Source organism: Halichoerus grypus, chromosome 9, assembly GCF_964656455.1.
Source record: "Halichoerus grypus chromosome 9, mHalGry1.hap1.1, whole genome shotgun sequence".
Classification (NCBI taxonomy): domain Eukaryota; kingdom Metazoa; phylum Chordata; class Mammalia; order Carnivora; family Phocidae; genus Halichoerus; species Halichoerus grypus.
Window position 1 is genome coordinate 8307843 of NC_135720.1, and position 26810 is coordinate 8334652.

The 26810-nt window shown below is 37.8% G+C and overlaps 1 protein-coding gene and 1 pseudogene across 5 annotated transcripts; one reads left to right on the top strand and one right to left on the bottom strand.

Annotated features, from left to right (window-relative positions):
* On the bottom strand, positions 1–26440 carry WTAP (WT1 associated protein). Of its 5 annotated transcripts, none has more exons than XM_078054504.1 (9): positions 25965–26140; positions 25046–25111; positions 19530–19567; positions 17101–17156; positions 13719–13777; positions 11914–12041; positions 8077–8255; positions 2723–2877; positions 1–1262 (listed from the first exon to the last, which is right to left on the bottom strand). In XM_078054504.1, the coding sequence occupies exons 3-9, from the start codon at positions 19557–19559 to the stop codon at positions 679–681; spliced, it is 1191 nt and encodes a 396-aa protein (XP_077910630.1). In that variant the 5' UTR covers positions 19560–19567; positions 25046–25111; positions 25965–26140; the 3' UTR covers positions 1–678. The 5 variants fall into 5 exon arrangements, with proteins under 5 accessions (XP_077910630.1, XP_077910631.1, XP_035965956.1 ...); XM_078054505.1 differs by lacking the exon at positions 25965–26140 and adding an exon at positions 25576–25858; XM_036110063.2 differs by lacking the exons at positions 25046–25111; positions 25965–26140 and adding an exon at positions 26301–26440.
* LOC118547020 (U6atac minor spliceosomal RNA) lies at positions 9981–10093 on the top strand (annotated as a pseudogene).
* Positions 26441–26810: the final 370 nt, after the last annotated feature.

The following is a 26810-nucleotide window of genomic DNA, read 5'->3' on the forward strand; positions in this document are numbered from 1 at the left end:
TTACAATAAAAATCTTTATTTAGGTTTGGTCAGTACAGGTAAGATATACTGGAGTCACAGAGCAATATGCATTAACAGGATACAACAGTTCATAAAAACTGAGTAACTATGCACACAAATTTCTTAAACATTCAGTCACCTAAAGAGAAAATGCACAGATGTATGGTGGAAAAAACTGTATCTAACACTGAAACTACTATAGGACTCCATCAGCAAGTCCAACTTTTAGTGATAAAACTACTGTACTGGGCAAACTTGGCAGTCATAAACCCACATCTACTCTAACAAGTCTGAATGGTGCATAAGTATAATAACAGCATGAGTAAGAATGCCCTTACACAGCACAGGTTCTAGGAGAGACACAGATTTATACAGACATCATTGTGTTATACTTTAAGGAAAGATTTCCATTTACAACTTCACATTAACTCATATAAAAATAACTTGACCCTACACAAAATGTCCTTTTAGCAACATTCAAGGTAATTAACTGTTACAATTTCCAAAGTGGCAGAGGTATTGAAGCAAAGAAGGGGAAGGAAAAAAAAGGGGGAGGGGGGAGAAAAAAAACCACACCCACAAAAAAAGGCAAATTGTGACAAAAGTATGCGTTAATTTTCTGGACAGTATCCTCTCCCAAATTAAATGACACTGTATAAAAATTTGCTGGAAAAAATATTACAAAACTGAACCCTGTACATTTACACTTGAGTCCAAGCCATTCTGAACGTGGCGGGAACCCGCAGTTCGGTTACCTTTCCCACTCACTGTTTTCTCCTCTTGAGGGTCATGATTGGAGTCTGTGTCATTTGAGTGGTGTGTGAGAGAGTTTTCACTGCCCGTGGGAGAGTCTACACTTTCATACCCCGCACTGAGTTGATTTACGTAACTACTACCTCCTCTGCCAGTTCTCTCCTCTGAGCTGTTGGAGGCCTTATTACCATTCCCAGGAGAAGAAGGAAAGTCATCTTCGGCTGTGTCCCCCTCCCTGTGAAATCCAGACCCAGACGTCCTCGGCCGGGAGGAACTGCCATTACTTGGTCCGTTGGCCAGCCGACTGCAGTCTTTACCTGTGGCCTCTGCCTGTGCTACAGGCTCAGAAGATGTAGTCCTGCTGGTACTTGGGGCTGGAGCTTGAGACTGCTGCTGTTGGTACTGAGCCAACTGTTGGCGAGTCTCTTTCAGTTGTTGCTGAAGAACTAGAATGGTGCTCTGCATACCCTCTACTTCTTCATCAAGTTGAATGATGAAGTCATTCAGTTCTGTGCAAAGGAGAGTCAAACCTACTTTAATATCTCTTAAACATATTTTATATTTTTAAAGATTTAGAACATATTTTAAAAATATTAGTGTCTGTCACAAAGCCAGACACTCAGTAAATGTTTAAGTGAACGAATACAATTCTAAAAAATCACAAAATACTTAAAGTTTTTTTGCTTGCAATTTAAAAATAGCCATTTAAGAATGAGTTTGGGTTTTTCAGGGGTGGGGGGGTGGGGGAGACATGCTTAAAATATCTTAAAGCAACCAAGTTAAAACTGATTCAAACCATCTAGCCATATACAACTGATTATAGCCCCCCCCAATCCACTCCACATGTTTACCTGGGGCCCACATGGCTGGTTCCCTTTCTCCTTACCCCCCTAGCCAGTGTTTGTCTCAGCTCCACAGCAGGTTTAGCCCTAGGGAGCAGTGGGTCCTCTACTCTAAGACTCCAAAGAGGCCTATGCTATAACAAAAACAAAAATCAGAGAAAATAACTCCTGAAAACTGATAAAATACACATGTCCATTAAGTCCTAAAAAGGCATGGGAGAGGGGAAAGTCCTTGACTACTATACAAAATCGCCTAGTCACTATGTTTACAAATATTAAGAGCTAATAAGTATCACTTTGAAAAGGTACGTTAAAAGGTATCATATTGACTACTGATCTTTGCAATTATCAAATATATTGACTTTCAATTTATTTATTTTTAAAATTTTATTAATTTGATAGAGAAAGAGCAAGCAGAGGGCACAAGACAGAAGCAGGCTCCCCGCTGAGCAGGGAGCCCGATACGGGGCTTGATCCCAGGACCCTGGGATCATGACCTGAGTCAAAGGCAGGCGCCCCTTAACTTGCAATTCTTTTCCAGAGTTCGGATATTTTAGTTACTATTCATCTTCCTCAAAAAGAGAAAAAACAGAAGGGATACAAGCTACACTTGCCCCCCCAAAAAAAGTGGGGGGGGGAAGAAGGAGGACGGCAGTGGCTGACAATTAAGTCCAGTTTATCTCTAGCAAATTTAAATATTACATCTTATTCACTAAACAGGACCTTAACAGGTACAATTAATTCTGTATTTTTAAACCACTGGAAATAGCCAAATACTTCCAATATTGACACTTAGAATATTGGTTAAATGAAGATAACCCCCTTTTAAATATTGAATATGAATTTATATATGTAATGCATTAGTAATAAACAGCCTATCTTTCACCAAATTCCACGCCCCAAAAAACCAAAAACTTAGGAAATTTGCACAATAAACAAGAGTGTGTGGGGGGGGGAACCACTAAAGTTAAATGGCTTTGCTGACTCAACTAGAAATGTTTCATTTATAATTTTTCAGGACCACTGGCACAGATTAGTACATACAGAATCTAATCTATAATATTCATGCCTGGCAAATTTTTTAAAGCCAGTGCAAAGTTAACCAAACTTTTCAAAAAAACCCTTACCATCCTGACTGCTTTTAAGCTCCTCACTATATTTCTTCTGTAAAGCCAACTCTGCTTCAAGTTGTGCAATACGTCCCTGGGACAGCTGCCTTCCAAGCTCTTGATTCTCCTGGATAAGCATTCGACACTTCGCCATTAACTTTTTGCCTGTTTGGCTGCAAAGGAAAGAGCCATCCATCATAAAATGAAGACAAGTGTCTACAACCTTGTTTGCTTGCAATTATTACAGCAATAGATGTTAACACGTACAGAATGTAACTGTCACGGCAGATGCCTCCCTATAATTACCATCTTCTTTTCTGGAACACGTCCATCTTCTGCATTTCAGTATTTTGCCAATACAGCAGCAAAAATAAACCCTAAACAAAAAGTACCCAAATGGCCACATTTTCTATTACACTAGTAATGGATTCTGATATCTATTTTCATCCCAAATTATCACTTGAAATAGAAACAAGCCAGTTAACTAATGCAAACCTCAGATATACCAGTATTAATAAAACACTAAGGTACTTAGTTTCATGGAACAGAAAAGTTCTTGAAAAGATAAATGCAATAACGTAGAGTATATTTACTGTTGCTAAAGTAGCATTTGATGAGGGTGCCTCTTCATAGGCAGCTGTCATAAGAATGTTTATTGCAGTAAATGAGGCATATTCAATACTTGTTTTTAGAGACTTTTAATATTTTTAAAGTAATCTCTACACCCAACGTGGGGCTTGAACTCATGACCCTGAGATCGAGTCACATGCTCTACTGACTGAGGCGCCCCTAAAGAGCCTTTTTAAAAAGAGCCTTAAGAATATTTCCATCCACGGGGTGCCTGGGTGGCTCGGTCGTTAAGCGTCTGCCTTCGGCTCAGGTCATGATCCCCGGGTCCTGGGATCGAGCCCCGCATCGGGCTCCCTGCTCGGCAGGAAGCCTGCTTCTCCCTCTCCCGTTCCCCCTGCTTGTGTTCCCTCTCTCGCTGTGTCTCTCTCCGTCAAATAAATAAATAAAATCTAAAAAAAAAAAAGAATATTTCCATCTACTAATCCCTCATTTAACTTTTTTTATATACTTTTGAGCCGTCTTAAACACAAGTTTTTAAAAATTTAATATTGATATGTGGTTAAGATTTTATTCATGTTATAGAAGATTACCTTTAGAACAGGAAAATAAGATTGGGGTTGTTTATCACAAATATGTAAATATGTTAAATATCTGCCAAATTAGGAGCACCAAACTTTCCACAAATTAGTTACCAAGTATTAGTGCAACCTTCTATAGAACCTACACACACATACACAGCAACTGCAAAAATGCAATCAAAAGCCTTGGTAACAGTCCTCAATGAAACTTTGCCTTTTTAGACTCAACAATAACAAGAAAAATGATCACTTTTAAAGGGATCTGATTTAAGTACATAATTGTGATGTTACCTGATACTTGAATAGGACAGCCTGATACTAAAAAAAAAAATTTTTTTTAAGTGGGCTCTACACCCAACATGGTGCTTCCAACCCCGAAATCAAGAGTCACATGCTCCACCAGGGACAGTCTGATATTCTTCTGATGGTGTTAAGTTCAGAAAGACCTAACCTAACTGGTTAGAAAATTTTTTTGCTGACACTTTCTGTTCTTTCCTTCACCTACCAGGGCTTTCACCTGCCTGATATATCACTTCAGAATGCATCTGAACCTGATTATCATAGGCTTTCAGACTTAAAATGAGAGCATTTTGTAAATGATTCTCATGCTTTGACTCCGCGTTGTTTTGTTTTTTTACCCATAGTACATATCCTACCCTAATGTAATTCAAGCAAAAGTTGGTAATTTAAATTTATCTGTGGTACAGTAAAACCTGGGTTACTGCTGCTCAAAGCAGCCTCAGGTGAAAGCACTTGCTAAGGGTTTTATTCTCTATATGGCAACTTTAGTAGCTGGTGTTCTTGTTCACTGCAACTGTAGCTCCAGAAAACTCCCCTCCCCACCATCTCCCATTAGCACCCTCAGACTTTGGCCTCCAATGAACCGGAGTTTAGAAATCCCACGAGGGAGTTCAGAGATAGGTACCGCTGTCAGGTAGCGGCACTCCTCCCACCTTACTGTCCATGCTCCCACAATTTTGTTTTCTTATACAAAGTCTATATAGCATCAGTGTCTTCCAACTAACCTGAAAATCCTTCTATGTGAATTTAAGAGAGAGTAGAAAAAAATACTGTAAAACCAATACATTAATTTGTGACCTGACTTAATCTCATATAAAGTATATCATAAAGTGAATGCAAAAAATGTTTCATTCATAGTCGTAGTACCTTTTTATAAAGGCCTGGTCTAAGATAACCCTATCACTTCTAAAATTAGTGATTATTCAAACAAGTCTTAACAAAACTGTTCTTTACACATTTTGTCATTTTACCATGTCATATAAGATTTATGTTGTGTTCATCACATCCCCCAAAATGAGAAGAGTTCAATTACAAGTAACTGTCTTTGGAATAATTTTCTTTAATTACAACCCCCCCAACCCATTCCTAAAATCAAATAATTCCAAAGAAAATATGAAAGGAAACAGTTTGAGAGAAAGATTTATAAAAAAGAACAGACGCTATACATTGCTTTATAATCACAAGGAAGAGGGCCAGGATATCTGAGAGGTGTACACAAAATTACCTAAATGATTAAATGCAAAACAGAACTGTCAAAACAACTGAAATAGATCGCTCTTAAATACTCTTAAAATATATGCACTGTTACATGTATGGAATATCTTAACTAAAGCAGAGAAGATAACTCAATCTTTCTCTTTCAAAATTAAAACAGAATAAGAAAGTGTGTGTATGTGGGGGGGACCCACAACCCATTCTATTTGAATTATTCCAAACACAGTACTGACTGAGCACTGTTTCAAGTTAATGATGTATTTATAGTACCGTTTATAGCCTATTCTTTACAGAACAAAAATCCATTTACAGGTGATTAAAATAAATTATGATTTATTAATACAAAGAAAATATTATGTAACCATTAAAAATTAAGTAATCTAAATGTACTTAAAAAATAAAAAACTGTGCAAGGGATAAAATGTGTTGGGGGGGGAACGCCAAGCTTCAATCATCTATGTTACGTACGTTCACATTTGTTTAAAATCGATATCTATAAAATGACTGTATATGCATAGAAATTATCTTGATGATACCCAAGAAACTTAGCAGTGGTTACTGCTCTTGGAGAACAGATTGGGGAAGGAAAGGTCACATCCAGGAGTGACTCTCACTTTTTGTCTCCATCTTTCTTCATGCTGTTCCAATTTTATACATGAGCCTGTATTAACTTATTAAAAAACGTTTTTAACAGTAAGAAGAAAAAAAATCCACAGACCTCACAGTGACTCTTACCTAAGTGGCAAAGAAAGATGCTGGCTAATAAATCTGAGTACATGTTAATAATACATTTTATGAATTATTTCTTGACTTACTAAAAATATGCAGGCCATTTCTACTGTGATCTTAAATGGCATAAAATATACGCAAATGCCTTAATGTGGCACAATAAGCTAATTTCAAACAGATTTGGTTACTTACCCTCCAACCCCACAAATAGTGAGAATTTTAGAAGCGGACCTCTTGCTGTAAAGTCACACAAACCACTTCTTCAACCCACCCTCTGCCCCACAATCAGTTCCCTAAAGCACAAACATACAAGATACTTACAATTGATTTGAATGGTTAAGAGAGAACTTAAGTCACCCTTGTTAAAACTGCACTTAAACGTTGGGACAATCTGGAACATATATCTTCCACTCATCTTAGACTCCATTATCACCAAGTGAAAATTCGCACTGGTGACTTATAGAATGATCTGACGAAAAAAATTCACCTCCAGGATTGGATGGAAGCATGAAGAAAATAATGCCTCATTTATCTAAATGATCAAATGAATTTGCTAGAAATGATCACTATACCTTTTTTTCAATTCACAAAATGTCTCACTTAGGCCAGCCCACAGTTCCAATACATTATTTCCCCAATCTTCTGGTAGGCACCCTGTGAAGCTGTCCCACATTAATTTCTACTGCAATATCCTGGGACAAGGTGTCAAAAAGTAACAAGTGTCAAGTCTCCTTGTCTTTTATGATACCAGCTGGAAAAACGTAGGTCTTTAAAAATGAGACACAGCCTTTTCCTTCACTTTGAAGAGCACAGCAACAATTTTTCCAAAATCAATCTGCTCTCCACAGCCCCCCAAAATCAAAATGTTAAAAGTACAACAAAATCATCATAGTATTCCTTGAACTTAAAAAAAAAAAAAAAAAACAACTATTTCAAGGCACATTTAATTTAATATCAAGAGTGCAATACAAAAGGCCCAAATACAATGAAGGAAACACATTCCCCCATTAACACCAACGACAATGCTCTTTCAACATGTGCCTGTTGAATGGAATGGGGATTTAATTTCACTACTAAAAAAAATAATGCAGTGAGTCTCATCACAGCCAATATCCTTATACAATCTAGTAGTGAAATGAATGTTTATAATGCTTCAAACATTTTCAACCTGAAGTTTGATACCACACCTTTTTGTTTGTACAGTCCTCAATAAGATTATCTACAGCATTAGCAACCATTCAAAGAACAAACCATTGATTAAAACCACATTGATTTAAGGCTCAATCAAGTAATATAGAGCCCCAAACTAAATGGTTAAATATATGAACTACTTGTACTGACATCTATTATTTGATTCTCTCGTGACTATTATTAAATTGGTTCTTAGCAAATAAACTCTTTAAAGGCAAAATTCACCTCATTTGAGTTTTGACCCAGAAGTTCAACAACAATCACGAAGTCCACAGTCTTATTGGCAAAACTGATATACAGTGTCTCTAAGTCACTATGCTCAAGGTTAAGAGCGATGCATATTCCATTTTTACATTTTACTGGAATTTTACATGTTCAATTCATGATTTTAAATCTCTAGGTTTTCATTCCTCCAAACTGTCTGAAGACACAGTGTGCCACAGACTTAAAACTTCTGTTTCTCCCTCTATTTTCTTCAAACAGAAACATTTCTCAAGTGTCTACATGTTCTAGAAGGGGAATTTTTCGGAGGTGGCCACTTCTTCGGAATAGTCCGACGCCATCAGGCCTCTGAAGCAAGGGGAGGGGGAAGAGAAAAAAGCTGAAACACAAGGTTCATCTGGTAAGTTTTACATTAACCATTACAAGCTGGATAGTATAAGAATGTGGCTTTTTTTGGCTCAAAAAGTCTGAGTCTTGGTGTGGAAACGAGTACTTGGCTGTCCCACCACAGCTTTCTCGTAGTGGGACTGTCAGGGAAGTCTTGACTGGGGAGTATGATTTGTTTACCTATCAGGCGTAAACTTCCAGGCACTCAGTTCATTTTGGGCTTGTTCCAGTTTGTCTTTAGTCTGTTCCAGTTCACCTTTCATTTTTAGGAAAAACAAGTTGATCGCTGGGTCTACCATTGTTGATCTCAGTTGGGCAACGCTAGGCTGCTGGACTTGCTTGAGGTACTGGATTTGAGTCTGTACAAAGCAAAAAAACCAATTACTACCAAATCAAAGAAAAATATATACATAGGAAGGTGAGACAAAATCCCTTTCGTTCACAGAATTTACTAACTTGTTAAGTCCTTCCCCCTTTGATCTTAATATCCTCTTAGAAAAGTACAAATTATAAACAACTATTTAAGGTTATCCATGTAGGAATTAAGGCTATGATTGCATTTCCATATCTGGAAAGGCTACATCCTACTCTGAAACCAAAATGATACCAAAAAAAAAAAAATCACTGTTGTATTTCCTAAAAATGTTGACACCCACTAGAAAAAAAGCCATGTGTAAAATATTATATAAGAGTACAGTGAGGGGCGCCTCGGTGGCGCAGTCTGTTAAGCGTCTTAGTTTCGGCTCAGGGTCATGATCTCAGGGTGATGAGATCAGGCCCCACTGAAGTTTCTCTCTCCCTCTCCCTCTGCCCTGCCCCACTGTGCACTTGTGCTCTCTCAAATAAATAAATATTAAAAAAAAAAAAGTACAGTGGTTTCCTCTTTCCAAATTTGTATCTATAGAAATTATTCTATGTATGTCTCCTAAAAAATACACTGAGTAAAAAAATTGGAACTTAAAATACATATTTGTATTTCCAAATTTAAAAATATATAATGCTTATATTTACATGAGTTGTCATTACAGCATTATAAATAGCACCTTACGTCAATATATTCAATTTTTCCTTCTGAGTAGATCTGAATCACAGAATTGTATAGGTGGAATGTGCCTGACCAAATCCAAACTGCTTATTTTTGAAATTAAATAAGCTAACTGTCCAAGGATACAGTTAGTTCAGTGCCAGAATTGAGACTAGAGAACAGTTCTCAAGCCTCCTCACTCCCAACCTAGGGCTTTTTCCACCACACCAGAACCCCTCTACTTACATACGAAACCTTCAATTTCGACTTCAGTTGTACTACTTACTAGCACACTAAAAATACATTTCTAAAATATGAAATACAGTTTATTAGCATTAAATGCATCACTTTCTTCACACCCAAAGTAGATTTGGTTCAAGATCCTGCTGCACACTAAGGCTTAAATAGGATCAAAGTTAACAATTTACAAACTGCTAATTTCTACCATAAATTTAGTAAAAAATACAAATATCTGGATTGGGAATATATTTACTATTTCATTGAGCAAACAGAAGTAATTTTTATTTAGCTTAATGAGATTTTTTAAAGTAACTCATTTTAAACAAAAAAGTACAACTGTTTATTCAATATAAGACGAGTTGCTAAAATAATTGAACAGGAATAAAGCGTATCATATAGTATATACACCACGGCCTGGGATCCCTAAAGAAAACATGCCTCTCCAATACTGACACAGTTACTATTTAGGTTTACAAAGTGAACTGCCCTCATCTGCACATATAATCTTGCCCGTTCCTTATGTTTTTGCTCCTGCCGCCCTTTCTGCAAAACCTTACTCTGTATCTAACTGAAAACAGTGTTTAGCTGACCTGTGCAGGGGAGAGCTATAAAAAATATGACTAGAAATGGGTAGGTTCTAGTTCAAATAGCCTTAAAAACCTGGGATGAGAAGACAAAAGGGTGATGGAGCATCACCAAAGGCTCTGATCAGGCATGATATGATCAAAACTGCCAGAGTATATATAAAATAGCTGGAGAATCACAGAAGTGAGTCAAGACATATATTGTCTAGGTAAGTGTTAAGAAGTATAAGAACTACATGTTGTATGAAAGGAACACTCCCCTTGACAAGGATGGAATAGGCCCTCAGTCCTGACAACACACATATGGTTAAGGCATCACCATCCACTGTGTGGCATCTAACCATTGTTTAAAAAAAAAGTACATAAACTAGGATGGCAACGGTAGGACCCAAGAAGAAAGAATTCAAGACACACTGGTGCTATGCGATACTACTACTGACATGAGCCATTCACACTCTATCAGTGGTTAGCACTTTGAAGGTAAGATTCATCCTTTTCATGTGATAAGCATGTAGCAGAGTGCCATACAAACAGAGACCTAAAACTAGGTAGAATCTAGAATCCTTAATACCAGAAAAAGTAGAAAAGAATCAAAAAGTTTTGAAACTCGGTACTCTAGAGACATAGTACCCACTCCATTAGATATGAAAATCTAAGAGGAAAAAAAAATTTTTTTTTGAAGGGATGGAGTGAGTGTTACAAATAAAGAAAAGAAAATTATATTCAAACTACTGGGCAAGACTTCCTGGAACCATGTGTCCACATAAAAAAAATAACCAAAGATTGGGATGGTCAAGAGTTTAAATTACAGAAACTAAAGGTGTATGATTATTGAGAGAAGAAATTTTAAGAAATAAAAGGACTGTGACTGAGCCCTAAAAGAACACTATATTAGTAAGAACAGAATTAGGAATAGGACTGTGCCCCATATATTATCAGAGTCTCCAATGATCAGAATATTACCTTCTGCATTAGATTTAATAAACAGTGTTATCAGGGCGCCTGGGTGGCTCAGTTGGTTAAGCGACTGCCTTCGGCTCAGGTCATGATCTTGGAGTCCCTGGATCGAGTCCCGCATCGGGCTCCCTGCTCGGCGGGGAGCCTGCTTCTCCCTCTGACCCTCCCCCCTCTCATGTGCTCTCTCTCTCTCATTCTCTCTGTCTCAAATAAATAAATAAAATCTTTAAAAAAAAATAAAAATAAAAAAATAAACAGTGTTATCAGACCAATGGAGATTACACAAAAGAATTCAAGCAAATTTCAGATTTTTGGGGCGCCTGGCTGGCTCAGTCAGAAGAGCATGCAATTCGGCCGCCTGGGTGGCTCAGTCGGTTAAGCATCTGCCTTCGGCTCAGGCCATGATCCCAGGGTACTGGGATCGAGTCCCACATCGGGCTCCCTGCTCAGCAGAGTCAGTTCTCCCTCTACCTCTACCCCCTGCTTATGATCTCTCTCTCAAATAAATAAAATCTTAAAAAAAAAAAAAATGCAATTTTAGGGATGTGAGTTTGAGCCCTACATTGGGTGTAGAGATTAAATAATTTTTTTAAAAATTTCAGATTTTCAAAATTAGAACAACATGGATAAAACTACCTCTACGTTACATAACATATATACAAACACTAATAAAAAGAACTGGGTAAGACTACTGAAGATAGCATATAACTGAACCTAAATTCAACCAGAGGTGAATGATCAAATATGTCACTGGATTTCAGATCTATGTAAAAATGGCAAATATTACAAATGAAAGCTGTAACATTAAAAGCAGATATGGAAGAGGTTACTGATACTAACAAAAAAGTTTTATACACAGAGAGGTAAAGAGAGCAAAGGAGAAAGAGACAGTTTGCTTAGCAAGAGCAAATGCTTCTTATGCCCTCAGGTATCAAGAAAAATATCTGAATCAATATACTGATTCTCGTATATGAAATTTCAGAGAATAACTTAAAACTTTTAACTTCTTGGCCAAAAAAAATATTTTTATAATCCAACAATGGGGTGATCTACCAAAATTTTAGCATTTTATAGCTCAAAGCCTACCTACCTTAACAAAATGTTCATTTGTAATTACTATTAAGTTTGTAAAATTAGCTAACTACCAATACACGTAATAATGCAGACTAAAAACCAATTCCTCAAAAGACCTAAAACATTTGAAATACTTACAGTACACTCTTGCATCTCTTGCTCCTTGGTTGCTAGTCGCATTACAAGGATGTTTTCCCTGCGAGCAGACTCTTGCTGTTGTTGCTTTAGTTTTTCTTCAGACTCCCTTAACCCAGTTACATCATTAGCTGATGAATAAAAGAAAAAAATTCCATTATGAATTATGAAACATAATTTCAAGATCAAAATGACCTACCCAAAATAAAGTTCAAAATGACCTACCCAAAATAAAGTTCTGATTGCCTTTGTCAAGAATAAAAGCAGGGGCAAAAAAATTCATCAAGTCTTTAGTTTCTATCCTACTTTTATAACAATCTGTTATAAAATTTGTTCTTGATCATGAATGCTCTTTTAAGAGATAGCGGTGTTAGAGTGGCCTACAGCCACCTAATACTACGTAGAATTATGTTGTCATTGTACAATCTACCTCCAACAGAACATGGGGAACGTCGTTATCTTCATCTATAGCGTGTCCACAACGTCCTGACTATATTGTTTTCAACCTATCCGATGAAAACATGCCAGTAACTGCATAAAAAATTATCACTTAAAGCTCTCACAATATTGGGGCACCTAGGTGGCTCGGTCAGTTGAGCATTTGACTCTTGGTTTCGGCTCAGGTCATGATCTCAGGGTTGTGAGACTGAGCCCCACATGGGGTTCAGAGCTCTGGGCGGAGTCTGCTTGAGATTGTCTCCTTCTCCCTCTGTCCCCCCCGCCCCCCGCTCGTGCACATGCACGTGCAAACTCTCTCTCTAAAATAAATAAAATCTTAAAAAAAAAAAAAAAAAGCTTTCAGGGCACCTGGGTGGATCAGTTGGTTAACTGTCTGCCATCAGCTCAGATCATGATCCCAGGGTCCTGGGATTAGGCCCTACTTCGGGCTCCCTGATCAGTGGGGAAGCCTGCTTCTCCCTCTCCCTCTGCTGCTCCCCCTGCTCGTGCTTGCTCTCTCCCTCCCTGTCTCTCTCTCTCTGTCAAATAAAGAAAATCGTAAAAACAAAAAAAAAGCTTTCACAATACTAATGTCTATGGATTATAATATAATCATATAGTAATTGAAATTTCAGGGTATTAAGCTTTCTGAACTTGGAAAACAATATTGCTTTGTACACTCACAAATAGTATGTTACTCCTAACTCAGTGAAAAGTGACAAAAACTAAAATGGTTTGAAATTAATAAACTTTGTTGGTATTATTTTTCAGTTTTGAAAAATCTGTAAATATGTACCTATACCCTGTTATTACACATTAAGCTCTCAGAATTTATGTGTTGCTTCTCTGTACCTCCTTTCTAAAATCAGTAACTCAAGCTTCACTTCCAATTCTTCTGTGGAAGGAATTATGGACACATCAAGGAAAGTTTCAAGTAGTTATATATTTCCCCATCTCTACTCTCAGACACCTGTATGTAATTCTACTAAAACAATGATGCTATTATACGATTATTACATATCGGGTCTTCCCCAAATGACTGCGTAGGAATTCCTCAAGAAGAGGGATCATGGCTCATTCATCTGTTTTGTAGCAGCAATATAGTGAATGCTTGGGAGAGTTCTTTAACAAAATGCTTGAATGAAAATTACAATTGCTTAGGGGCACCTGGCTGGCTTAGTTGGAAGAGCGTGCGACTCTTGATCTCGGGATCATGAGTTTGAGCCCCACACCGGTGTAGAGATTACTTAAATAAATAAAAACATAAAAAAAATTATAATTGCTTAGTAAAACCAATTATCCTGTGTCTATAACAAAAATCTAAAAGGAGATAGTCACATAACTTTTAGGAAGCTAAAATTCAAACTTACAATTAAGATCTGTGTACTTGCCCTCCAAAGCTTGGACATATGCTTCATACTGTTTCCATCTAGTACAAAAACAAATTCATATATTAGTTGTCACATTCATACTTTTATTAAAAATACTAGAAAATCACACACATAAACTTATAAATTTAAGTAATGCGAAGAATTTCACTACATGATTTTTAACCAATAATAAAATTAGCCACTGGGGCGCCTGGGTGGCTCAGTTGGTTGGGCGACTGCCTTCGGCTCAGGTCATGATCCTGGAGTCCCGGGATCGAGTCCCGCATCGGGCTCCCTGCTCAGCGGGGAGTCTGCTTCTCCCTCTGACCCTCCTCCCTCTCATGCTCTCTGTCTCTCATTCTCTCTCTCGCAAATAAATAAAATATTAAAAAAAAATAAAAAATAAAAAAAAAATAAAATAAAATAAAATTAGCCACTTCATTATTCCTTCTGAACTTACGGAAACTACGTAAAAGAAAATACAGAAAAAAAGTGTTCTCTGCCGAGAATATACCAAGTATGCTCCTTTGGGGGTCAGTTCATATGCCTTACGGGACTTTGTATCACTGAGGCTCAGCACAATGCCTAGATTACAAAAGCTAAGTAAAAAACTTATTACTACTTTCAGATACGCTGTCTGCCTCAAACAAATGGAACCTAAGAAACATGCCTAATTATAAAGAACTAAAGGTTCTTTATCTTGGCTCTTTTGTGAAAATACCATAAAGCCAAAGCAGTGGTTCAAAGTAGTATTTATTTTTGTCTGTAAAAAAGGGAGAATATACTATTTTCCAGGACTATTCTTTAAACCACACCTACTTGGCAGAAACAATCTGCATAAATGACATATACTATCAAAGTATGAAGGAACCTTTCTTCCTTGTTATATTCCTCTACCCTCAAAATACAGGCTATGCTAGCTTGGCAATTACTGTTGAAAACAATGTCCCTAGTCTTATGTTTAAGCAACTAACAAAAAGTAACATGCCCTGAAAGTCTGCTATCCTGCTTACTGAAGAGCTATGCTTTTAAGCTGCTTTTCAGTTACAGCTAATCAAAATTTACAGTTGATCCTTGACCAATGTAGGGTGGGGGTTTAGATGTGACAAACCCTGCATAGTCAAAACTCCGTGTGTAACTTTTGACTCCCCAAAAAGCTTAACTACCAATAGCCTACTGTTGACCAGAAGGAAACCTTACTGATAAATATAAACACTTAAATTACACATATTTTGTGTATGTATTATACACTACATTCTTACAATAAAGCTAGAAAAAGGAAACATTAAAAAAAAAGAAAAGAAAATACACTTGAAGTACTATACTGTACAAGATCTGAACGTTAAATGGACCCCCACAGTTCAAACCTGTTTGAAGGGTCAACGTACCTTTGATTTTAGAAAATCTTTCTATAAAACCTCAGTAACTTTGACAGGTTTGCTATGAGATACATTAATACTACAACATAATGAAAAAAAATTTCCGTAATACCAAGCTTTACATAAAGACTACTGTTCAAAGGCATGCCTATTTTTCTTTTAAGATTTTTATTCATTTATCTGAGAGACCATGAGCAGGGGGAAAGGGTAGAGGGAGAAGGAGTCTCCCCACTGAGCAGGGAGCCCGAGGTGGGACTCGATCCCGGGACCCTGGGATCATGACCTGAGCCGAAGGCAGATGCTTAACCGACTGAGCCACCCAGGTGTCCCTCAACCAAGAGCATCCTTTCAAGATGACAGATAACACAGAATAGTTAGATAAGTAGCACTTGATTTAAAATCACCAAGAGAATTAACGAGGGGTAAAAACTCACTTAAAAGTCATACATGAGGGCGCCTGGGTGGCTCAGTTGGTTAAGCAACTGCCTTTGGCTCAGGTCATGATCCTGGAGTCCCAGGATCGAGTCCCACATCAGGCTCCCTGCTCAGCAGGGTGCCTGCTTCTCCCTCTGACCCTCCCCCCTCTTGTGCTCTCTCTCTCTCTCTCTCTCAAATAAAAAATCTTTTAAAAAAAAAAGTCACATATGAGAATTCCCTAAAAGAAGAATATAAACTGCAGGACTTAAAAACCTTAAAGGTAACTTAATATAAAAAATTGCTACTATGAATTTTTATTAAAATTATATTACTGATTTCTCTCCCTACAAATAAATGAAGAAAAAGACTACATATACTAACCAGAGATACAAAGAGAATATCAACACGTGAGTGGCAGTATATCACAAGCAAGGGTCTACACCTCAGCAGGAGAGGACAAGAGTGTTTTAGAATACTAAGAATTTAAATTTCATGTATGGGAAAATAAATGTATGCAATGAAAAAACAGTCCTTTGCATGAAGACGATAAAGAGCTTGTCCACAATATGAGTAGCTAAAGGAAGGTGGGAAATTATCAGACTCTAGTTAACAATGGAACATGTCATCTACACCTGCCTATTTTATAAAACACCTTTTCTGGGGCATCTGGGTGGTTCAGTCGGTTACGCATCTGCCTTTGGCTCAGGTCATGATCCCAGGGTCCTGGGATTGAGCCTGGGCCTGCTTCTCCTTCTGCCCCTCCCCCAGCTTGTGCTTTCTCTCACTCTCTCTCTCAAATAAAATCTTAAAAAAAATAAAAGAAAAATATTTTCTTTGTCTCTAAAAATTATCATCTAAAAAACTTATCACCCAAAGTAATAAAATGTAAAAAGAACAAATTTAAGTTACACAACACAAAACATGTGTTGATCCCATTTTATATGAAAAAAAGAAATACCCTTAATGCTGTTCTTGACCATTGGCTTTTCAAAGACATTTATAAGATAACCACAGAAATTCAGAGCTTGGAGTAACCTTTTAAAGTAATTTAATTCAACTCCTTAACTTGCAGAGGAGAAAATGGATATAAAGTTATACGAACTGACCAATGTCACAGTTATGAGAAAGAGTAACTTTGCTATCAGTAAATAATGTATTTCTTCCATAACTAAACATGTCATCCTTTAGGACTACAACTTTTTCACACATTAATCAGAAAAGGAAAAAATAATGACATCAAAACAAGTCTACATATTTGTTAAATTGAAAGCTTTCTGAGAGCAGGGTCTTTCAAATGCTCTAAGTTAAAATTCTGAGTACCTTCCCTCTGCAAGAAAAACCCAGGTTATCTAGCAATCTAGAAGTTACCCAAGCTAGTACTTTAGTTCTTTCAAGTGTTATGCTTTCCTCAATGTTTACCTATTGAAGAAACAGACCATAGGAAGTATGTTCAAAAAGTACATTAAATGATTTGAGGATGTATTAATGTTAAAAACCAAACAATCAAACTTGAAAATAATTATAGGATAGAATCACAATATGTTCTATAGAAAGCATTTTATATTTTTGATAAAAGAACATTTTACCTTAGAATTAACTCATCCCGTGCCATAACTTTGAAGTCTGTTTCACTCAGCCGAACCTGTATATAAAGAAAATTAAAATATGAACTGACTGCTCTTCCTAAAACTTTAAAATATTAAATACCACTGGCTCTTATGTTCTTCATATTTTTTATAAAGACAGGATCTTAACATTTTAGTCCCCCAATTGTTCATTTCTGTTATTAGGAATACCCTTATTACTGAAAATACACAAAGGCCCTCCCAAAGAACCTCTGTGCTGAAATATATGAAACCTCTCCAGAGCCCCAGGTTAAATGGCCCACTGCATATTATTGTTTTTTAAAAAATCTTATCTTATTGTTTTTAAAAGGTACACTATCTTTAACATAGGCATCATTCTTAGGGAAATGCAAATTAAAACTCCAATGAGCTATCACTACACACTTATTAGAATGGCTTTTAAAAAAATAGTGGTAACACCAAATGCTGGGGAAAGATGTAGAGAAACCAAACTTTCACACATTGCTGGTGAGAATGTAAAATGGTACAGCTGCTCTGGAGAATATTTTGGCAATTCCTTTTAAACAAAAAATGGATGTAACATACAACCAACCCAGCAGTTGCATTCATAAGCATACATCTCAAAGAAATAAAAAAATTTATTTTCACACAGAAATTTGTACATGAATGTTTACAGCTTTATTTGTAGTAGCCCCCAAACTGGAAACTACCCAAATGTCTTTCAACAGCTGAATGGTTAAACTATGATACATCCATACCCTTGGAATACTAGATTCACCATTAAAAAGAAAGCCTATGGATCAACTTAGATAAACCTCCAGGAAATTATACTGGGTGGAAAAAATATCTCAAAAAGTTACATATACTGCCTGATTTCATTTGTACAACATTTGTGAAATAGCATAATTACTGAAATGGAGAACTGATTAGTGGTTGCCAAGGGTTTGGGATGGATGGGGCTATAGAGGAATGGCAAAATGGGAGCTTGTGGTGATGCTTCAGTTAACTATTTTGGTTGTGATGGTGGTAACACTAAGTCACCCATGATGAAACTACAATGAGCTATCAAAACACACACACACAATATGCCCGTGTTAAGCTGGATTGTATCAATGTCAAGTTCCTGGTTTATCGTTATGTAAGATGTCTCATAGTTATGCAAGATTAACGCTAAAGGAGGCTGGATGAGGAGTGCCACAAAACCCCCTGTACAATTCTTTGCAACTTTCGGTTTATCAGTAATTATTTCAAAATAAAAAGTTTTAAAAAATGGGCACAATATTCTAGCTGAAACTGCTTTGTAAATTGACAAATATTAAGTGTTTCTCTATACCAAGTGAAGATGGTAAAGGTGAGGCACCTCTCCTGCTTTAGTATAAAATTAATGCTTTATTAAGTTTCCTTTATAAGAAACTTGTTTCAAATTGTAACACTAACCAGTAACATAGTACTACTATGGAAGAGGGCAAATCATTGTACCAAAATATATTAAAAGTCTAACAGAAAGTGGGGTGCCTGGGTGGCTCAGTCGTTAAGCATCTGCCTTCGGCTCGGGTCATGGTCCCAGGGTCCCGGGATGGAGTCCCACATCGAGCTCCCTGCTCAGCGGGAAGCCTGCTTCTCCCTCTCCCACTCCCCATGCTTGTTTTCCCTCTCTCGCTGTCTCTCTGTCAAATAAATAAAATCTTTAAAAAAATAAAAATAAAAAAAATCTAACAGAAAGCACACAGTTAATTCTGATTATTAAAACACAGTAAAATTCTTTATTTCATGAATAATTTGACTTTAAAACTTAAGACAAATCCCTAATACTTATCACCTAAACTGTTCATTTAAATATTCACTTGTTAATAAGCTCATACCCTGCTTTCCCATTTGAATTATAAATTACTTTCAGAAACTATGTTATTTTGCAACTTTTAAGAGTGTGTTTGTGTGTGTGTGTGTGTGTGTAATAATGACTAAACTGAATTAAGTTAGGGAAATAGAACAGGGAGAAAATGAGAAACAACTTCAGAGGAGAAAGCAGAATCTACGAACTAGCTATAACCTTCTGTTGAAAAATAAAGAAGTGGTTTTACCTTACAACCAAAGGGATTGAAAAAGTACGAAAGAAGTAACTTATAAACAACTCGTGAAGACATCTTTTTTCACATTTATAGTTATGTAGGTGGAAATATTCACATAGCAAAGATTAAGAGTAGACCACGGAGATAAATTATAACACAAGTTTTCCAAAAACTGAAAATACTCTAAAAATACTTTGCATACAAGATACAATGTCTAGCACATTACACACCCTCAACGCTAGCAGTGTTATAACGCAAGAGAGTGAAAAATAAGCAAATAAAGACAGTCCTTTCAAACCTATTGATTGCCCCCCACACACACAAGGACTTAAAAACTGTGGGCAAAAAAACAAAACACACCTTTTTGGGAAGAGGTTCCTCGTTGGTCATCTTGAATCCTAGAAAAAAGGGGCAGAGAAGAGGTTCAACTGATGTTCTTCCGGTTAAGGTAGTAACAAGAAATACTGGCTTCCCAAACTAATTTATTAGGGAACTCGGTTTTGACCAAATCATTATTTATTTAGTAATAGTTTTAGATTTACAGAAAAGTTACAAAAATATTACAAGGTTCCTGTATACTCCACACCCACCTTTCTCCTTTGTTAACACCTTACATTACCACTGTTCTTAAGTTATTAAAAAAATTCCTTTGCAAAAAAAGTTGATCATTCCTTTTGATATTCCTATAAAGGACTAACAGAAACGTAAATTTTCAATGCATTCTTGCAACCACCCTATGAGAAAGACAAATCTTACAGAAGTGACATCACTGTGCTAAAGTCAGACACTGACCTCAGGCAGTATCCCAGGCGTCTTGCTGAAAGGATATGAAGTATAGTTCCAGTTGCTAAGCCTTTCCTTTTACAGCATCATGTTGTTATAGTAAGGTAGATAGACTCTATCATCGTGATAATTCACTACCGTACAACGCTTACATATATGATATGTATTTATACCTTAATAAAATATTCCTACACTATTTAATTTCATGCCACAAAATTTGTATCTCAAATTAGTTTTATAAATTTATACAAAATTTACTTAACAATAGCAAAAGACAGGTTATACAACGGAACAACTCTCATTAACTTTATTATGCTCACTGAAAACACTTCTACTTCCTAATATTCAAACAAGGACACAAGCTAATATAAATTTATTCCTACGTTTTATATCCAACAGTTTTGTCATGAATCTTCCCCTTAAATTTTACACTTCCTTTATATTCATTTTACTTACTCATAACAAATTCCAAGAGATGTACAGCATGGTAACTATAATTAATAATACTGTATTGCATGTTTGAAAGTTGCTAAGAGAATAAATCCTGAAGGTCTTCAAAAGGAAAAAAGTAAAAGAACTTTTCTAACTATGTGGTAACAGATGGTAACTAGGCTTAAAGGGGTGAACATTTCACAGAATATACAAATATCCAACCATTATGTTGTACACCTGAGACTAACTGACCTTACATGTCAATTATACAATATTTTAAAAATTAGCCAAAGAATTTATAGTGTAAAACTCAATTTTTAAAAGCTACTGGACTTCATATTATTTGAGTTCCTCAAAAGGAGATAATCTTCCGATACCATTTTTTATGTTACATACCATCCCAACTCTGTAAATCAGATATTCCAATCATAAACTGCCATTAAAACCTCATTTTCAGACTAGATATACTGTGTTAAAGAAATCAGGACATTTTAGAAAAAAAATCATAAATTGATCATATATTATATTACTGGCTTAATTCTTCCCTCTTTAATAATCTTACCATTGGATGCAGCAAGCAAAAACCTGAGTATGTCATTTTTTTCTGAGCTAATCAAGCTGATCAAGTCTCTGGCCAATATCTATAAAGACATAACCATATTTCTACAACTTAAGGTCTGTATATTTTTCTAATTTTTTCCTTTAAATTGGTCCCTGTTTACTTTAGACCTCTTCTTGTTGCCCAGTTTATACTCTGTTAGAAGTAATGGACAGCGGCTTAGTGACTATCCTAACATGATACCAGTGATTCCAATCATTTGGGAAACAAACCTTCACCACGGTTATCCCCACAGAGATCTACTTCTATTTTAGTATGTTTAAAGTACATTCACTCTACTTGACTGCAACCTATTGGAACCCAGAAATCAAGCCTGGCATTTCCTTGGAATTTCCCATTTGTTTACACTAAATATAATAGGTAAACATCGATTCTAGCCATTTGAACTTTTAGCCAATTTAACTAGTATATGTGTACCTATATATGCCACTAACCTGATTAAATCCTTCTAAAGGCTCCCATCTCACTCAAAATAGTGCATGCCAATCCTCTGCTATCCCCTCACATCAATCTTTATTTTTCTTCATAGTTCTTATCATGATCTGATATTTTACATACTTATCTGTTTCTCCCAATTATAAAATAAGCTCCATGAGAGCTGTTTCATTCACTGCTAATGCCACAGTACACAGTAGGCACTCAAACATATGCTGAATGGAAATATGAACAAATGAATTTGCTTCAGTTACTACTGAAATCATTAACAGTGAGTTAATAACCCAACCTAATTTTCCCCAAAAAATAACCATGATGACCTACTGTAAAATTTGAGAATGTGAAACCTAATATAACAGATACTGTGGTAAAATGCTGTAAGTGACAGTTTGAAAACAGTTAAATTTACCACTGCAGATAGTCTACCTGTTAACTAGTTAATGGGCACCACAGCTACTCAAAATTTTAGTCATAAAACTTAAGCATTATGGATGTTACTCAATATAAATTCCAGTTATAAACTAGTAAATGCTTCTACAACGTGACACTTTCTTTCCCCAGGTTTATTTATTCATTCTTTTCTTAATACATATCCAAACTATTCCATTAAAATAAAATTAATTGCAAGCTTAATTAGCAACAAATAAGCTACTGTTTTTAACGGGCATTGAAAGGACTAGGAAACACAGGAAAGAAGTTCCAGTAACCCTGCTTTTCTATAAGAGGGTGCAAACTATGAAAACAAAAAAAGCCACAGAACTTGAGCGCCGGTTTCCCATCCCAAAATGAATTATTACCACCAAGGCTAAAATTATTCGGCTACTTCTAAAGATAAACTATATTAATCTTTAGTATGGTGACTAGCACAAAATAAGCAATTATTAGTTTCCTTCTCCCCATCAAAAAAAACAAAGACTCTCAATCACTACTTCTTGAAGAAACTGAAGGGAGAATTCAAAGGCTGAGATAACAATGAAGACCTGCTGCTCCTGTCATTTTTTTTTTTTTTTAAGATTTATGTATTTGAGACAGACAGAGACAGAGTGGGAGAGGGAGAGACAGAGAGAGAGCAGCAGACTCCCTGTGAGCAGAGAGCCCGGTGTGGGGCTTGATCCCAGAACTCTGGGATCATGACCTGCCTGCTCCTGTCTTTGTTTCTAAGCCCCACTGCAGAATTCTTGGTGATCTCCAATTTTTAAAACTCTAAACAGCAAGTTTTTAAATTTTTTAAACACTGGTTTATATGCTCTTCTAAAAAGTTTGATGGTAGACAAATTTTAATTACACATCGCTCAAAGAATGTGTATATTTTCTTTATAAAAATATAAATTTGTGACATACGCCAAAGATAAAAGCAGTTTTTGTATAAAGGTTTGCACTTCATGTTGACTCTCAGAGTCACATGTCATTCCACATGTTATAGAATATGTGACCTGGGAATTCAAAGGTTAAGTATTTTGAAAGAAATTCCTCCCTGATTTTTAGCTACTGAAAAATCAATCTTTCCTTCAGACTCCATAATATGCCATAAGAGTTAAACAAGCAGCTTAGCAAAAGGCAAATTAGAACAGGTTTAAATTTAAAAGTATCAACATTCAACTATTTAGTCAAAATAAAATTTGGTTCTCAAATTTGACTTTCACATTGCATGAATATACTAGGAAAATTATTCCCCAAGGCAACCTTTAAATTACAACTGAAAGCACAATAGTCATCTAAAATCAATTCTAGATTCATGAAGACAGTGTACATCCCAGGTTCTTATATCTATTTTTGTATCAGAAAAATGGAGTAACTGAAATATCTGGAGCTGAATCCTGAATCTTGGGGGGAAAAATGAATATATACTCATTGCTATGAGTCACACTTAATAATCACAACTTTTCAAAGTCAAAGTTAGCCTCCATTTTCCAGATGATGAAAATGATTATGAGTCACTAAATCATTAACTCTGGTCAAAACAGCTATTAATTAATGAATTGGGGGTTAGGACCCCAAATGAAGCACCTCTCTAAAGTTGGTAACTGAGGAAGATGGATTATTTTTCCACTCTTCCATCCTCAATAATGAATAAGCTTAACTAACTAAAGAACACAGAAAAGCAAAAGAGAAAAAACTTAAAATTGGCCAATATGGTTACCTTTTCGGAGGTTTAAGATTGGTTAAAACATGGTCTTAAAATTATGTAAAGGTTTCAGTTATTCACATGGATTAATTCAGGATAATCTCTTAAATTCAGATCTCAGAATCACTATGTACTCTTGATGCCTTTAACACTGACAAAAACTTTACGATGGAGAGTTCGGTTTCGGTTGGCTAGGTGCCTAGCATCCCAGATCACAGTACTTCCCTGGCTCTTAGCATTATGATCCAAAGTTATGCAACTCAATTCTCTCTCAGAGAGGTGAACACCAGCCAACACAATTTGAGAAAGCATGTACCTCACTGAAACTAATTCTAACTAAACTCAAGAAACTAATAATCCAACAGCAAACAACCTTGGCTCTATAGTAAAAAGGGTATTACAGTTAGGAATAGGACGAGCACCTTTTCCTGACTCAGTCAATGGATCTTGAGCAAGTCACTTAACTCTGGGCTGCAGTCTCCAAATCAGCAAAAAAAAAAAAAAAAAATGGATACCAATTTTGCCTGCCTTACAAAGTGCTGCAAATCTCAATGCTCAAGTGCCATAAAAATGTTACACAAAGGATTTTTCAAATAAAATATCAACATCAAAAGATAATTTTAATGTGCATTTAAAAAAATTAAACTAAATTCCACCAACTGCATGTTCAAGAGTGGAGAATATTTACTTATAGCACCCAGTTCTAGCCTGATGAACCAGCTTAATATCCAATGGGATATACGGTTATGGGAATACTGAAAAGTTTCTGAGAAGCTGAGTATCAGAAAACATTTAAAGGCAAAAAAGGAGGAAATAATTTTAAAAATAAAAACAAGCATAAAACCAAACACTATATAGATCTTGTTTTGCTAAAAGACCCATCAACTTAAAAATTTTAAGAGTAAACTTTCTGCAAGAGCAAGATAACATACAATTATATGAAAATGCTAAGACCACCAAGTACAGGATATTTTCAAGGGGATTCTATACTACATACATACAAGAACACAAGGGGCTTTGAAACCTGTAACGTCCTGTACAAATATAATTACAGCTCTTGTCTCCACACTGTAGAGATTTTCTGTATCATGTAGACCAACTCATTCCTAACACACAAAAATATTTTGAGCAGGCAGGACTCAAAACTGAATCAGGAAAACTAGGTATTATTAAGTTCTGATGAGCTAAGTAAAACATGAGCAGTGCCTGGGACACACTTTTATTATTACTTTCCTCCTTTGGGACTTAGAAATTTATGCTTCAGTTCCGCCACTGAGAAGTGAAAATACTGACCACTTGGCTATAGCTACCTGTTTAAGACAAAGTAAGATCTAAAATAAAAGAACTCCCCAAATACACCCACCCAAACCCTTAAAATTTAACTTTATCCTCATCACATGCCACCTGGTGGACTGCAATTTCTTTCCCCGACTTGCCTCACCAGGTGCTACTGAACGACAATAGTAAATAAAATTTAGGTACCTTGAAAAGATTTTCCAACGTAAGTTTTTTTCTTAATGGGGGTTTGAATGTCGACAATACATGCACCTATCATAGAAAACTTAGTGGTCAGAACTTAAAAATTAAAAAACGAGAACTCGTGACAGACCCGTGACTTCCACTTAACCTTCCTCAGTAATGGAATTAACTAAAGAAATGCAAAACTAGATGGACAACTCAAGACTGTAAACACACTGCTGGAAATACTCTTCCACCTAGGGCAAAAGAACCGTCTTTTTACTTTAGAAACACAATTTCTCAGGAATGTAACACAGACCTTTGAGACCAAATTGACTTCATCAAAACAAGAACTTGGACTTTCCACTGTGTCCTCTACTGACTAAATATGGTTTTCAAAAATCAAATAACCTTAGAGAGACCCAAGACGAGACTTAAAAAATTGCACGAAAACCTCCCCTCTACTGAATTAATAAAGAATTCTTTCTTTACTCAGAATGTATGCCATCATTTAAAAATGGAAGTCTACAGGAGGATGCAGCTGCAGTAATAACCTGCGCGACGTGAAACTGGTCAACGAACACGGCTTTCCTTCCCTTGCTGAACTCGTTAGTGCCGCCAATCCTCGGGATCCAGAGGAGAGAGGTGGGAGGGGGCGACAGAGAGGCGGGGACACGACGTGCACCGAGGGGGCGGCCTCCCGGTAACGCCGGCCCGCGGGAGCGCCCACCTCGCCCCCGGGACGGAGGATGGAGGCAAAATGGCCTCGGGGCAGCGGAAATGTCCCCGCAGGCGGGAAAGAGGCGCAGCTAACGGGAGGCCGGCGGGCCCGGGAGCCCGACTCACCCTCTGAGCTCTGCCCGCCCTTTCCCGGGCCGGCCGCGCCTCAGCCCTAGGGACCCGGAGGTCCTCGCGGCCGCTCCCGCCGGCGGCCCGCACCTACCTCTCCAGACGGAGGCCGCGTCGGCGCCGCCCAGTCACATAGGCCAAGGCCGCGCTGCCCGCTCGCCGCCCAGACCTCCAGACCTCACTACCCCCGGCCCCCGCGCTCCTCCTACCGCCGCAGCCCCGTCGCTCCCCTTTATTTGCGGGTCTCGCTGCCACAAAATGGCGCTGAGGGAGGACGCGAGGCCCCGACGCCCCACCCCCTTCCCGCTCCGCCCGCCGCCCCGCCCCGCTCCGCCCGCCGCCCCGCCCGCCGCGCAGCCCGGCCCTAACGCGCCGCAGTCGTCGCCCGCCCTCGTCGCCGCCCCGCCATGTTTGCGTCTGACCCACTCACCGACTCGTCTCACGGATGCGGCCGCAGCCACCGGCCCGCCACTGGGCCCCGCTGCAGGGAGGAGAGGCGAAGGGACGGCACTCGCCCGGATCCTCCAGGCGCTAAGGGAGGAGTTGCGCTTGGGTAGCACGCCTCACAGATTTGGAGCCCTGCAAATTCGGCGGGGGCGGGGGGAGAAGCGGACCGCGAGGAGGGGGTGGGCGACGAGGTCGGAGGTCAGCCGCGGGGCATCACGGGAAGGGCGGCGGGGGTCGCAATTGGCGGCGCGGGGCGAAAGCGCTCGCCGGGCCACCTGCGGCTGCGGCGCAGCCTCTGGCGGAGGAATCTGGGCCAGGCGGCGCGTGATTGGCCGGTTTGTGGTGCAGGGTGCATCGGTGATGCTTCCGCGCGCTGGCGGGCCAGGTGCAACCTCAGGATCTAGGCCGTGGGTGGAGAGTAGGGTCAGTTCAGGCTTCGCTTAGCCTTGTTGCTTGAGAGCTTAGAAACCAGTGTTCTGTCTTCTGAAACGCA

Bases quoted from the DNA above. Each gene is read 5' to 3' on its own strand.
- WTAP (XM_036110063.2), bottom strand. From the start codon at position 19,559: ATGACCAACGAGGAACCTCTTCCCAAAAAG. The intron at 12,042-13,718 runs GTAAGTTTGAAT...TTTATTCATCAG, and splicing joins CAAGTACACAGATCTTAATT to CTAATGATGTAACTGGGTTA. The intron at 2,878-8,076 runs GTAAACAAATCA...TTTCCTTTGCAG, and splicing joins TGGAAGTTTACGCCTGATAG to CCAAACAGGCAAAAAGTTAA.